At 38.4% G+C, this 16147-nt stretch overlaps 1 protein-coding gene across 6 annotated transcripts in view; it reads left to right on the top strand.

The window, feature by feature from the left end:
- SUPT3H (SPT3 homolog, SAGA and STAGA complex component) overlaps positions 1-16147 on the top strand; it is a 443433-nt gene that overhangs the window by 426553 nt on the left and 733 nt on the right. For 4 of the 6 annotated variants that reach the window (XM_068557099.1, XM_068557102.1, XM_068557104.1 and 1 more), the window contains one exon: positions 9588-9728. In XM_068557099.1, the coding sequence (XP_068413200.1) occupies positions 9588-9629 (42 nt within the window). In that variant the 3' untranslated portion in view covers positions 9630-9728. Of the gene's footprint in view, positions 1-9587; positions 9729-10007; positions 10895-16147 lie in introns of those variants that run through there. The other 2 variants (XM_068557100.1, XM_068557101.1) reach the window with 2 other exon arrangements.

The raw sequence follows: 16147 nt of genomic DNA, 5'->3' as shown, positions 1-16147 counted from the left end.
TCCAGTGACCCCACGGAGGGCAGGGCTGAATTTGTGCTTACGGGAGCAGTGGAATTTGAGGCAACTTGGTGTAGTCTCCAATGTTGCTACCGGAAGAGAGGTAGAAAAAGGCCAGATAAAAGCACAACTGGTTTCACAGTAACCTGGGAGTGAGTTGGGGCAGAGAGGAGGGCTAATTCAGCTGTCGTGTGGAACAGCATTTATACGTGAAATGCAGAGATGTACATACCTTCCCAACCCCAGCCAACCGAGTGTCCCAATAAATAGGACACTTAGGCTAACTTAATTAGTTAGGACTGGGGAAAGACTGTTGCTTTCGGTTACTCTCCAACCTCCCTCACCTTTTCCTTCCAGCAAAGCCAAGCCAGTAGCTGTAGAACCTCTGCCCTCTGTGCCCTCTTCATCCTTGTGGAGTGGAAAAGAGCTTTTGGGAAACCACCAGGCCCTTGGTAACCAGGGCGGCTCCTGTAGCCCACAAATCATCCAAAGTGCAGAGAGTCTACCCTACACTTAGTTAATTGGGAGTTAACGGTAGTTTGGGACAGGGTGAATGTATGCTCCAAATCTTTTCCTTGTCCTTCTTCTGCTGGATTTAACCCAAATTCGCCAACTCCAGACAGACCTAGGCAGGCCACATTACTTGCTTGGCCCTAAATCAGACACTGAGCACAGCCTTAGTAAGACTTCAGCATGAACAAATGGTACGTCTTTCCCTTGAAGGTTCTAAAGGTGCATACTTTTGCCACAGAACCTTTCAGCCAAGTTTATCTTAATTATTTTGCTATTTCATCCATTTATCAAAATGATAATTTGGGGCACTCAGGGATATTAGGTGATTCTCTAACGGAGAGCTAATCATATAGCAGAAGAGGCAGAAGTAGAACTAAAAGCTCATGATGGCTGCCTTGTTCTAACTACTCAGCTGTCCTGTTTTGGACGTCATGAAGTCCCTCCCTTCGCCCAGTCTCTTCACTTTTGTTCTGCTCCCAAGGGTACCTTATCTGGAAAAATGAATTTTTCCCCTACATCTGTTTTCCCCATTAAGGTCAGAGAAGCTGAACACACAGCTTTGGGCAGAATGAGAACCATCCTGGGTTCTCCCCACATGCCCATGGATGTGTCTCTCTTTCTCTCTGGGCAATGGTTTTCTCATCTGTTAAATTAGGAATTGGGCTAGAGGAGTTCACAAAGATACTTTCCAATTCCAAAATTTTATTGTTCCTTGATTTTAGATGTAAGCAAAAGATTTGTTCAACTTGGTTTAGTAGGCTTAATTTCCAAATCCCTTTGCCATTGTGGAATTAAACGTGGTGTGGCGGTCTGAAGGGCCGTGCTGCCTGACAGCGGCATCCCAGCATCTGGGAAGGAGAAAAACAATGACTAGTGTACAGATGACCCACAAGGACGAAGTGCGAGAGATAACAGGTAACCCGTCTGCTGTCTGCGTAGAAGGCATGGTCCAAAAACCTAATTTCTGTTTCTTCTGTATTAAATTAAATGCTAAGATTAGGATTTCCATTATGAAATATTGTTTACTGTAGAATCATGACAGACTCTGAGAGGGTTCCATTTATTGACCAAACCATTTTGGGGTCCTGTTAATGGTGTACTCACCTATTCCACCACCATTCTCAGCCCTCACCTGCATCCAGGTCACTGGTATTGCTTCTCAAACATTCCAAACTCGAACTCCACTCAGACCAATTGACTTTAAAGAAGTGAAGCCAGAGTATCTGTTATTTTTGTAAAGCTCCCCAAGTTATTTGGATGCACAATGTTTTTTATTATATACTGTTCTTTAAATTAGTCTGGAAAATAAGCGCCAGTTGAGAGTGCCTCCAAACTGAAGATGATTTAGATTCAGGTCCCATCTTTGCACTCTGAGGGATTGTGCTAATCTAGTTAATTTTAATTTACTTTAAGTGATCTTTAGCAAGAATTGAGTTTATTAGGACTAGGAGAATATGTATATCTATAGTAATCTGGATGGAATAAATTAGGCCAGATTTCAGGGGTTTGTTTGTTTTCTTTTGTTTAATGTAAGACGGTGTGGTGTAATGAAAAGAATACCGGCCCTGGGTTTTGAATCCTAAATCTACTCATCACCCACTAGACATGTCACTTTAAAAAGGAGAATAACAAGACCTTTTTTTTTTTTTGCTAGTTGTGGTAAGGCTAAATTAGATATGGACATGAAAGTATTGTACTTCATAAACCATTTTTTTTAAAGTGTAGTATTTTTTAATATTTGCCCCCCTGCTTTAAGAAATATACAATCTCATGCCCTTTTAAGTGTTATTTGAAATTAAATATTATGATTAAAAGTAAAAGAGAAAACAAAAAGGCTGCCTTGTCTTTTCTCTTTCCCACCCTTGAAAATGACCTCTCAATGCATTTTACTGGTGGTGGTTAAACCATTAGCATTAAGTTGGAAGCTTTAGTGACTGCAGGGACTGTGTTACTTATCCTTGTGTCCTTTGCACCTCCAAGCACAAGTGGTGGTGCAAGCAAGCACCACCAAGCACCAAGCTGGAACTCTAAATAAAGAGTTGCTAAAATCCAATTCTGCAAATTTATAGGAATTCAGATAATAGAACCAAAATCTTTTGCCTTAGGCCTTTGAGGAATGAAGTATTTGTAAGTGAATTTGAGGCCTGCTGTAATGAAATTTTACCCCTTTTTTTCCGGCTTTATTGAGGGATAATTGAAATATATAAGGTTATACAATATATAAGGTTTGGTTTATTTAAAATCTTCCCTTTTTAAAAAAAATTTTATTGGCGTATAGTTGATTTACAATTTTGTGTTAGTTTCAGGTTAGTTTCAGCAAAGTGGTTCAGTTATACATATACATATATCCACTCTTTTTTTTTTTAAGATTCTTTTCCCATGTAGGCCATTGCAGTGTAGTATTGAGTAGAGTTACCTGTGCTATACAGCACGTTCTTATTAGTTATCTATTTTAGTAGTAGTGTGTATATATGTGTGTATATGCCAGTCCCAGTCTCCCAATTTATCCCTCCCTCCGCTTATCCCCTGGTAACCATAAGTTTGTTTTCTACATCCATGACTCTATTACTGTTTTGTAAATAAGTTCATTTGTACCCTTTTTTTTTAGAGTCCACATATAAGTGATATCATATGATATTTGTCTTTCTGTGTCTGACTTACTTCACTCAGTATACAATCGCTAGGTCCATCCATGTTGCTGCGAATGGCATTATTTTCTTCTTCTTTATGGCTGAGCAATCTTCCATTGTATATATGTACCACATCTTCTTTATCCATTCCTCTGTTGATGGACATTTAGGCTGCTTCCATGTCCTGGCTATTGTAAATAGTGCTGCAATGAACACTGGGGTGTATGTATCTTTTTGAATTATGGTTTTCTCCAGGTGTATGCCCAGGAGCAGGATTGCTGGGTCATATGGTAGTTCTATTTTTAGTTTTTTAAGGAGCCTCCATACTGTTCTCCATAGTGGCTGTACCAATTTACATTCCCACCAACAGTGTAGGAGGGTTCCCTTTTCTCCACACCCTCTCCAGCATTTATTGTTTATAGATTTTTTTGGTGATGGTCATTCTGACCAGTGTGAGATGATACCACACTGTAGTTTTATTTTGCACTTCTGTAATAATTATTGATGTTGAGCATCTTTTCATGTGCTTTTTGGCTATGTGCATGTCTTCTTTGGAGAAATGTCTATTTAGATCTTCCGCCCATTTTTTGATTGGGTTGTTTGGGTTTTTTTTTATATTGAGCTGCATGAGCTGTTTTGTATATTGTGGAGATTAATCCCTTGTCAGTTGCTTCGTTTGCAAATATTTTCTCCCATACTGAGGGTTGTCTTTTTGTTTTGTTCATGGTTTCCTTTGCTGTGCAAAAGCTTTTAAGTTTAATTAGGTCCCATTTGTTTATTTTTGTTTTTATTTTCATTACTCTAAGAGGTGGATCAAAAAAGATCTTGCTGCGATTTATGTCAAAGAGTGTTCTGCCTATGTTTTCCTCTAAGAGTTTTATAGTGTCCAGCCTTACGGTTAGATCTTTAATCCGTTTTGAATTTATTTTTGTGTATGGTGTTAGGGAGTGTTCTAATTTCATTCTTTTACATGTAGCTGTCCAGTTTTCCCAGCACCACTTATTGAAGAGACTGTCTTTTCACCATTGTATATTCTTGCCTCCTTTGTCACAGGTTAGGTGACCATAGGTGTGTAAAATCTTCGTTTTTTCTTAATGTAGGCATTTATCACTATAAACTTGCCTCCTAGAACTGCTTTTGCTGCATCCTTTTGTTTCATCTTGAAGAACTCCCGTTAGCATTTCTTCTAAGGCAGGTCTAGTGGTGATAAATTCCCTCAGTTTCTGTTTGTCTGGAAAAGTCTTTATCTCTACCCGGGAACTACTTTCCTGGGTAAAGTGTTCTTGATTGGCAGGTTTTTTTCTTTGAGCACTTTGAATATATCATCCCTTTCTCTCCTGGCCTGCAAGGTTTCTTCTGAGAAATCTGCTGATAACCTTATCTGGGTTTGCTTGTATGTGATGACTCTTTTTAAACTCTTGCTGCTTTCAAAATTCTCTTTTTGTCAGTGATTTTTAAGAGTTTGACTATAATATGTCTCAGTGAATAGCTCTTTGGGCTAAATCTATATGGGAATTCCTGAGCTTCATGTTTCTGGATGGTCATATCTCTCCCCAGATATCAGAACTTATTTCTTTACGTGAGTTTTCTGACCCTTTCTCTCTCTTCTCCTTCTAGGACTCCCATAAATCCAATACAGTCATTCCTCAGTATCTGTGGGGGATTAGTTCCAGGACCCGCCATGGATACCAAAATTTGCAGATGTTCAAGTCTCTTATATAAAATGACATAGTTTTTGCATGTGACCTCTGTAAATCCTCCCATATATACTTTAAATCATCTCTAGTTTACTTATAATAACTAATTCAATGTAAATGCTATGTAAATAGTTGTAAATACAATGTAAATGCTATGTAAATAGTTGCCGGCTCACAGCAAATTCAAGTTTTGCTTTTTGGAACTTTCTGGAATTTTTTTTCCAGATATTTTTGGTTGGTTGAATCTGCAGATGTGGAATCCGTAGATACAGAGGACTGACTGCATTATTTCACTTAATGGTGTCCCCTAATTTACACAGACTTTTTTCACCCTTTTTTCATTCTTATTGCTTTTCTCCTCTTAATGGATAATATCAAGAAATCTTTCTTCAAGTTTGCACATTCTTTCTTCTGCTTGATTCTGTTTTTGAAGCTCTCTCTTGCATTTTAGTTCCAAAATTTTTGTTTAGTTCTTTTTTATGATTTCTATCTCTTTGTTGAATTTCTCATTTTGTTCATGCATTGTTTTCTTGAGTTCATTGAGTTGTCTATCAGTTCTCTTAATCTCAACTGTGCTTTCTTAAAATAATTATTTTGAATTCTTTTTCAGGTAACTCACAGATATCCATTTCTTTATGGTCAGTTACTGGAAAATTATTGAGTTCCTTTGGTGGTGATATGTTTCCTTGCTTTTCCACGTTTCTAGTAGCTTTGCATCGATGTTTGCACATTTGAGGGAGCAGTCAACTCTTCCAGCCTTTTCAGACTGACTCTGGAGGGGAAAGACTTTCACCTGAAGGTGTCTGTGAGGGCTCTGGCAGGATGGGGTTCAGCAGCTCTGATTCTGGGGAAAGCACAGTGGCATAATCTCTGTGCAGCTCCGTCAGCTGAGGTCAACTTGGGCAAAGACTGCAGGGGCCCAGACTGCAGAGGTCCTGCAAGTGGCAGTGATATCTAGGGCTGTTGGGGTCCTCGATGGCAGAGGCTGCTGCTGGGGTCTTTCTTTTTTGCCTGTGAAAGGAAGTTCTAGCCAAGGGGATCCATTTTGGTACAAGGTTTAGTGAGCTGGCACTCAGTGGCAGTGGAGCCGGTGTTCTAGGATCAGGCACATGTGGAACTACCTTGGTCCTGGGGCACAGGTGCACTTGCAGTGATGGCAGTGCCAGTGTCTGAGGTGCAGGCATGTGTATATCTTCCAAGGACCCAGGGTCTGAGTCCTTGGGGCTCACCACAGTGATTTGGGCCCCAGGGTGGGGAGATACAGCAGTGGCACCAGCTGTGGGGTGACAGGGTACAGTAGTGGCTTGGGCTCAGGGTGCAGCAACAGCACATCCTGGGGATGGTAGGTCAGAGTCGTAACTCTGGCCCCACGGGACAGGGTGCGGAGCAGCAACAGCTCCGCCTCAGTGATGCCAAAACTGATCAGGAAATGTAGTAGTAAGAATAAACTACAGGTCTGAACTGAGGGGCGTGGTTTTGTCTATAATTAAAGCCTTACTAATTAGGCTAATGGCATAAATAACACACACATACAATCATATTCAAACTGCAGGATATGTTTTAGAGCATATTTATCTTCTTTTGCTTAAGATAAATATTAACCTTTTGCTTTTTAATATTAATTGGCATTCCTGAAAATGTGTAATTTATGATGAACCATAAAAAAGCAGAAGTAAACCAGTTTGGGATTTAAATGTTTTCTCTAGCTTGTTCATTGTCCATACGATTTTTTTTAAGCCGTAGTTTAAAAGTACACCCTTAATTAGTTCATTTCCCCACCAGTGCCCAGTGCAGCAAGTAGAATCTATGTCTGTTTATCCAGGTAGATTGAGATTCCAGTAAAAGGTCATAATTTGGAGCCGAATGAATAAAAGAATGTCAAAAATGGGGAGCTAGCTTGATACTCAATTTAAAAAAAAAAAAGCCTAAGAACTACAATTGGTCCTTTAAAATATATATATATCATCTTTGCTGGTGACTTTGGGAGATGCTAAAATATCTGAGCTGTTCAGTGCGTTTACACAGGAGCCAACAGTAGTTGAGAACAGAGCTCTATTAAGTAAGAAGTAAAGCTTAAGTGGTATATAGCAGTAAGAGCTGGTTTGCGGGGGGCGAGGTCTGTGTTATTGATTAATTTATACTTTTCAGTAGTTGGGGAGGTCCTGGCTTTTTCTGGTCAAGGTCTGGGTTTTACTAACTAAGGATGTCTGTGAATCGTTCATAGGATCTGACAGTAGAGAGTGAGTGGGATACAGAGTGTTTCATGAGAATGTGGCCTCTGGAAGGCCCTCACACCAAGCAATGTTTAAATTTAGTTTCAGCATTCCCAACACAAATAGAGAGAAATTCACAGTTGACACAAAGATGAGTTGTCTTCATCCATCTTCCTTTCAAGTTGCTCACGCTGGAAGGGATGCCAAATTTGGGACATTCCCATAATTACCCTACACAGACAGACAACATACATCCTTTCTACATCAAAAGGAAAAAGCAGTGACTCAGGGTGGAGGACCCTAGGGGATTGGTTTGCTGAAATTGCTCTTCACTAATTACACATGCTCCTTTGTTTCTTCTTTATTTTAGAATTAGAACAGGAAGAACTTATTCCAGAAATCTGGGTCAGCTCTAAACTTTGGTTTTCTCATTAAACTTGGCTACTTGAGTGTCTATGTTATTAAATAAGCCTGTCATCTTTTACTTGTTTGCAAACAATAGTAGTCAATTATCTGTGAAGGTGACTTGATTTTTGAAAAGTGACCTTTTCAGTACTGGAGCGAACCATTTCATATCGCCCACCCTGGAAAGATTTAATGTGGTAATTTCTCAGGTGAGCTCAGCCAAGACTCAGTCTTCTCCCGAGCCAAGACTGCTTTTTCAAGGAACGCTCACCTCAACCGTTTACCTTTAAGAGGAACCCAGTTTTATTCCCAGGTCCATTTATCTCCATGTAAACCATCCCTGTGCTTTCAATATTATGTTATGTTAAAGGTTGTCACTGTGGTTGTAAACTGTAAAATATCAAGGTTAAGAAGCTGAAAGTATTACTTTGGCGTGAGCCTCTCGAAGGCGGCTGTGGCGGAAGGGGCTGTTTCAAGGCCTGAGGCTCCCCTGCCTGTAGGTGTGGGAAGACACCTTATCCGTTCCTGCAGCTTATTTGTGGCTCTCCAAGGAGCTCACTTAACCACTGTTCTCCGGTGCACAATCTTAGGAGCTAGAGCTGGAATTTTCTAGCCTTTGTTAGAATGTTTGCTTCAATCTGAAAGTGCCCTGTGGCACAAAAAGTCCAATGGTAGGATGGAGCTCCCAGAGATCCCTGAGAAAGGAAACTTGGAATCTGCCACTGTTTTCTCATCCTTGATATGCTGATCTGGAGTGAACTGTGTAACAGCATAACCCACCGATGAAATTTCAGCCAGGGCGCCAAAGCCTGACAACCACAGTAAATCCTGTGTAAGCAGGAGATTTGGAGGGAAGGTTTTGAAGTTAATTGAATTTTATGATTAACAGAAAGTTATCTGGAAAACCATTTTTGTTTCACCTCATATTGGTAGAAGTCTTTCTAAAAAGCTTGGGTCCACGTTCCTTTTTTTTTTTTTTTTTTTTGTATAATTAAACATAATCATGTTTTTAGAATTAAACTCTCAGCACCTTCATAACATTATCTTAACCATAAAAGCTTATTCTATATTTCCTATAATATGGCTACTGAAGGTAAATTTATTGGACCGAAAGTTTACAGACTCCAGAACAGCCCAGAGTTACTAGCTTAAAGGAAAAAAAAAAAAATCCCTGATACGAGATTTTGTCATTTTTTCCATTTTTCTGAAAACAGATTATAGAAAAACTCCATTTAATTGAGGGTTATGAATTCTCTGAACGTTGCTGTTCCTAGTTTAAATAATGAAAACTATGGTGGTGAAAAGGGGTATTTTATTCCTAAATCCCGGATTTTAATTCTGCTTCACTCTGGGTCTCATTGTGAGAATCAGGACAAGTCACAGAGGCCCTGTATGGCCCAACTCTTCCAACTCTGAAATGCAGAATATATCTCTTGGGGTGAGAAATCACACCATTTTACTTTCTTTACTGGAATATATTGCATTATTGCAATTAGTAGCTTTTCCCATTTTTCTTTTATGGGAGTATTTTTATCTCATCATGAATATCCATTTATACATCTATATGTACATGAATGTATATAAAATTATGTAGGATTCAAGTTTTCCGTAATGTCTGTAATGTACAGAACTCCTTAGAGATCACCATATTTGTGGTGGCGGGGTGGGGGGGGCGCTCTGTTAGTATCTGTTCCCATAGCTTTTCGCTGAGACTGTAAATTAGGCCTGGGAAGGATATAATGAGTCAGTAATTTACAGACTATTAAGAGACTTAGTTAGAAGTGATTCTTGGGCATGTCCAATAGAGAGCACGTGTTTATAAAGGACAAACAGATTCAACACAACATGTCTTTGGCCTAACCAAGCCCAATCAATTAACAGAACGGGATGTCTTATTTTAGGTTATCTCCCACTCCCCCAAAATAGAATCACTAACCACTTGTTAACCACACTGACTTTCTAACAGAGTGGCTGCTAAAGCTTTGCCACCAGGAATGTTCAGATTAAGCACCCTATTAGATTGTAGCCAGCAGAGTCTACAAAACAGGAAGAAAGTTCTGTTTGCTCTTTTGCTTCCTTTCCTGGTTTGACTTGATGTGATAATTCACTGCAGATTTCTTTTGCTTTGACAGAGTGCCTACCGCAGGAATGGGATGGCTTTTCTGGCCTGCTGATGTGACTGTGAGTGCGACAACAGGAAAGGCAATGTTATATTAAGGTGATTTCTGTTCCCCTCCTTGGGCAAAATAAAATACAAGTTTACCTTCTCCGCATTCTTGGGAGTGGGTTGGTTTGTTGTGACTATCAACTGGCTGACTCCAGCCCTTTTCCAGCCCCCTCAACACTTAGTCTTGTTTACTGGATGGGCCATTTAGCCAATTCATGGCAGGATGTTTGGGATGGTGTGTAGGTGGACAAGAATGCACATCACACAATTTTGAACTTTTAATTTGGAATAGATTTACTGCTCTCAGCTCACATAACTTAAAAGCAGTGACTTTTTTTTTCTCAGTGTTTAGTCTGTGTTTCATTTGATGCATTTTGTAATCCAGGTTTCGGACAAAGGAAACAAAAGAACAGTCAGTCTTCCCCTTGCGCCGTCCCACCAACTCTACCTTCTGACATTTGATGTCAGGATCTACATGTATTTTACAGACAAATGTCCATCTTATAAACTCACACTAATCAAAGACCTAATTGGCCTGATGAACTGTCTGTTCCCATCTTCTCTTCCCTTCACCCCACGTGTAGTATATGTGTCATTTTCATGGCTTCTTCCCAACTTTTTGAGTATCTGCCTATCGTGTGTTTTTCCCCTCGTAGACCCTCTTCCCCATCTTCATTTTTCTCCTTCCCCTGTCCCTCCGATCCCCAGGCCCAGCCCTCACACACACGCCGTACCCATTTAGAAGCAAAGCGGTTAGAATCAATGGATGGGGAGCCAAGTGATCTGCTTTCTCCCTCCAAAGCACTAACACCTAGACTGCAACGTGGGCTGGGCAGTTTCTTGCTGGTAGCAGCTGAGTTATCCTTCTGGCATCTATACTTTCTCCAGTAAATGAGGAACTGTAATGAAGCAAACCAAAATATAGCAGTTATATACAGTTCTTGACTGAACTCGAATTGCAAAGAAGGAAGTTGTTTCTTTAATTCTTTATGATTTTTGTATAATTTTACTTTTATCGTGGTTTCTACACACACTGAGATAGCCTTTGTAAAGAATTAATAAAAACAGAAATGAGAAGCATGAAAGATTTTCCTCCTGTGACCAAATCATAGTGAGGCTCGGTTAATGTGATTGTGCCATATTATTCACATTTGTTAACTATCACTTACCTGTTCTATGTTAGTCCTTCTGGAAAAAATCTTCATGTCAAGAACAAAAAAATGCAGATCTATAATATCAAAAAATTGCCAAAGGGTTTTGATGTTCCATCTGTGCTTGGTGAAATGTATGATTAAACTTTTCTTTTTATCATCATTCTTATTTTTCTTGGCGTCCCTAATCATGGAAAATTATAAGCTTGCAGTAAACATCCTAACTTTTAAAACGACAGCATTTATTGTATTTGGTTTCTATGCCAGGCTTATAGATGTATAAAATTTTCAGGAGCCGATTTTTCACATCAAAATTCCTCCTCTCCCACATTATACATTTTAAAGTATGCACAAGGCAGAAAATACAGGGTTTAGGTTTTTTTCCCTTCATTTTATTCTACCTGATCTCCTTATAGTCCCAGAGAAGGAAGACTCAACGTACATTTCTCTCAGAAATATGACAGGTCTGTGTTTTTGTTGGTCTGGCGTATGTTTGTCTATCTTGAACAGTCTGACAGGTAATTATTTATAAAATCTGGTTTTGCCCAGTAAGTAAGTCCATATAATAACCTTTCACTTTTCATCATAAGCCAGTGAGCTGAATTTAGAATAAAACAAGGTCATTTATGTCTGTCCCGAACCAGCCTAGATGTCCCCGTAATGGCTCAATATTAATATTTGTAATTCTATTTTTTTCTTTTCTACACTTAGATTCTTTTTCTGACTCTTTCCACAACACTAAATTTGAAGTGAAATAAAATTTCCTTAAGCAGTGAGTATGGGGGGGGAAAAAAACTTATAAAGGGAAAGTTTCAGAAAATGTGACTTAAATAAATTTCTTTAAAGATTGAATTGTTATGTAGAATCATAAACTGTCAGAGTGGAAGATGGTCTTAAAGATCATTGAAAACAACCACTCATTTTACAGATGGAAAATGATGGCCTAGAGAGGGAAACTGACTTCACCAACGTCACTCAGCAATGCCATGACAGACCAGAGACCAGACCATGGTCCCTAATTATCAGTCTGTCTAGTCTAGTCTTATACTCCACCATACTGGGTTTGCATTAGATATTACCAAGACACGTCAGGGTTTTATGGCATGTTTATCTTAGACAATAACCTAGATTTATTTTTTAAATGATTCTAATTATGGACACATCCTAAAGCATAAGCGTTATATTAAAATCTTCTTCAGAGGGACTGTGATATTAATTAAATAATGTGTTATATGCCAGTTATACATCAATTTTAAACAAGAGGTCTGTAAGCAGGGGAGAGGGGAATTAACATACTTTGAGCACCTACTTTGTGTCAGGAACCTTACCTTTGGTAGTTCATTGATCTTCCCAATGACTTCGTGATGTTGATGCTAGAATAATGAAAATAAAAACAAAAATAAACAAATGGGACCTAATTAAACTTAAAAGCTTTTGCACAGCAAAGGAAACCATAAGCAAAACGGAAATACAACCCACAGAATGGGAGAAAATGTTTGCAAACGAAGCAGCCGACAAGGGATTAATCTCCAAAATATACAAACGGCTCATGCAGCTCAATATAAAAAAAAACCCAAATAACCTAATCAAAAAATGGACAGAAGATCTAAATAGACATTTCTCCAAAGAAGACATACAGATGGCCAAAAAGCACGTGAAAAGATGCTCAACATCAATAATTATTAGAGAAATGCAAATCAAAACTACAATCACCTCACACCGGTCAGAATGGCCATCATCAAAAAGTCTATGAACAATAAATGCTAGAGGGGGTATGGAGAAAAGGGAACCCTCCTACACTGTTGGTGGGAATGTAAATTGGTACAACCACTCTGGAGAACAGTATGGAGGTTCCTTAAAAAACTAAAAGTAGGGACCTCCCTGGAGGTCCAGTGGTTAAGACCCCACACTGCCAATGCAGGGGGCACAGTTTTGATCCTTGATCGGGGAGCTAAGATCCCACAAGCTGCACAGCGCAGCCAAAAATTGAAAAAAAATCAAAAACTTTTTAAAACTTAAAAATAGAGCTATCATATGATCCAGCAATCCCACTCCAGGGCATATATCATCTGGAGAAAACCATACTTCGAAAAGATACATGCAACCCCAGTGTTCATTGCAGCACTATTTACAATAGCCAAGACATGGAAGCATCCTAAATGTCCATCGATACATGAATGGATAAAGAAGATGTGGTACTTATATACCACATAAAAATACATGGAATATTACTCAGCCATAAAAAACAATGAAATAATGCCATTTGCGGCAACATGGATGGACCTGGAGATTATCACGCTAAGTGAAGTCAAAGACAAATATCATATGATATCACTTATATGTGGAATCTAAAAAATGATACAAATGAACTTATTTACAAAACAGAACAGACTCACAGGCTTAGAAAACAAACTTACGGTTACCAAAGGGGAAAGGTGGGGGAGGGGTGGTAAATTAGGAGGATGGGATTAACATACACACATTACTGTATATAAAATCAACAAGGACCTACTGCATAGCACAGGGAACTCTACCCAATACTCTTATGATAACCTGTATGGGAAAAGAATCTGAAAGAGAATAGGTATATGTGTAGGTATAACTAAATCACTTTGCCGTACACCTGAAACTAACACAACATTGTAAATCAACTATACTCCAATAGAAAATTAAAATTTTAAATAAATAAACAAAACAAAAATAAACCAAAAGTCAGGCTTAATTGTAAATCAAATGTGAATGCACAAAATAGTTTCTATTTCTGTAGGCCTGTGTTTGGGGGATGGAATTTGAAAATAAATAAATAAGTAAATAAATAACTTCTCTTATGGGAAATTGGCACTGCCTTATAGACTTGAGGATAAAGGAAACAAATATATTTCTCCCTTCGCCTGAATTTGGAAATGCAACTTTCTAAACATGCCATTTTGAGGCTGTGTCATTAACCTTCTGCCTTCACGTATTGCAATAGTTGAGATTCAAAAATAATGTTCCAGTTTTAGAACCAAGAGTTGTTATTTAAAAACCATCAGAAGCACAAATATTTTTTAATGGTGTATATACTTCCTGTATCTGGGGAGGATTCTTCATTTATTAGTGCATGTTCTTTGTTCCTATAAAATAATAAACAATCCACGTTTAATGCTTTTACCATGTAGAAGACAAATAAACATAGCTGGTGATTCTTGGTCTGAAGGAAAACAATTTTACTTGTCTATAAATTATAAAATTTAATTTTATGAAAAAAGATTTTGTATAGTTCCCAAATCAGGTATTTCTTTCCAGTTCATATAATCCCTTATGTAAAACTGAGTCACTACAGAGAAAGTATTTCCTCGTCTGCCCTCCTGGAATTTAGATAGAACCTTCCCAAGTTGCATTTAAAATTCTACCATCAACCATGTATACATCTCATAAAATATTTTATAGTTTCCTGTATGCTCTGGCTGAACATTTCGTAGTACATAAACACTTCTGCAAATAATATAAGGGCATCAAGTTGAATATGTCATAGCAGTGGTAGCCACATAAAGCTGATTCTGCCTCAATTTATTTTCTTATTTTGATCTTCTTATTTGAAATGCAAGGTGAAACTTTCTGTGCTCTTCTTGTACAGTTGGTTGGGGGCGGGGAAGGGGGGCAGACCAGGGGACTCTAGCAGTTTCAGTGGGGCTGTGTTCATTAAAGCAAAGGCTTTCTGCAGAGGGCATCAAGCCAAGCTTAAACAACAGAACCGTGCCTGCAGAAATTGGATGTAAATGTGATGGTTAAATAAGGGCCAGATGCCTTTAAAAACTCAAATATTAAAAAGTCATATCTCTTAAAGTAAGTTTCTAGTGTCGTGACTAGGATAGTGATACTATAGCACTTTAAAAAAAGAAGAAGAAGAAGAAACAAAGAAAGAGACTTACATTTGTCTTCTGGAAGAAAATATCAAATATTCAGCCTGTCATAAGTCATGGGGATTTTGGCAATTGAAGCATATTTTAAAACAATCAATTCCTACAAAGTCATGAGAAACCCAGATACAGTATTTCATTGTTGGAAACCGCTGTAACTCTGTATACAGTATTATATTCACGTTCCCTTTTCTGCTCATCACCACCACTCATTCACTACTCCCTTTTATTCAAAGGAAGATAAAAATAGAAAAAGATATAGGAAAAATAAAGAAGCAAGAGGATTACTTATATAACTGTTTAAATAACAATTTACTTGCTATCAAAAATGATGATTTATTGTATCAGTATTTTAATAATAAGTTTTACATAATAATTGTAGGACACCGTGTGCCACCCTGTATACTAAGCACTTTGTGTGGCTATCTCTTTAAATCCTCACAACCCCACTATGAGACATGCATTGTCATTCTCCCGGTTGCCCAGAGGTGACAGAACGCAAATTTAAGAACAGAAGCTTCGCTGCCTTATGCAGAAGTGCCCAAGATGGCGCTAGCATTTGTACCCAGCACTTTGGCCCCAGAGTTCATGCTCTTAACCACTGTTGTACAGCACGGATTGTACGAAGGAGTTCTGGTAACGTAGTAAAGAGAATTGCTGCCCTGAACCTAGAAGCACTTCTCTACTAAAAAAACTTGATTACAAGAAAATTTCATTTTAACTTAACATTCCTTCCCTAAGGCCAAGTATTATGTATATAATAGAATATCATGTAATGTATAATAGACTATAATTATATAGAATGATGCCAAGTCCTCTGTAATGTCTTAAACCTTAAGATAAATACATATGATCAATGCACATACTGAGAATCCCTGTACAACTTATGAGAAAAACTTCCTCAAAAATCCATGTGTACAAAGCCTCTCCTTTGTGGAGACCAGATTTCTCCAGAAGGCTCTTATTACATAGGCTACTATTTTATGCTTTCAAACAAGGTATTTATCTCATGTTATAAAGTAATCCCCATCTTGTGTACATGTGTTTGCAGTGGCAGATACAGAAGTACGTATGGCAACCCCTTGCAACTTTATACAAATATCCCTTTCAGATGTTTGCTTGTTAGTTGTGACATAGTCATTGTTTCTCCTAGCCCAGGATGTGTGTGTGCTTGGGGGGAGTGGTGGACAGAGAAAGGAAGAAAGTGGGAAGTAAGTTGCTGAAAACAATTTGAATTAGAAATGATGGTTTTCATAATTCAAAAAGACACATGCACCCCAGTGTTCATTGCAGCACTGTTTACAATAGCCAGGTCATGAAAGCAACCTAAATGCCCATCGACAGACAAATGGATAAAGAAGATGTGGTACATATATACGATGGAATATCACTCAGCCATAAAAAGGAACAAAACTGGGTCATTTGTAGAGATGTGGATGGACCTAGAGACTGTCATAGAGTGAAGTAAGTCAGAG

This window comes from Eschrichtius robustus, chromosome 12 (genome assembly GCF_028021215.1).
Source record: "Eschrichtius robustus isolate mEscRob2 chromosome 12, mEscRob2.pri, whole genome shotgun sequence".
NCBI lineage: Eukaryota > Metazoa > Chordata > Mammalia > Artiodactyla > Eschrichtiidae > Eschrichtius > Eschrichtius robustus.
The sequence above is the reverse complement of the archived record's forward strand: the minus strand, read 5'-3'. Positions and strand labels throughout refer to the sequence as shown.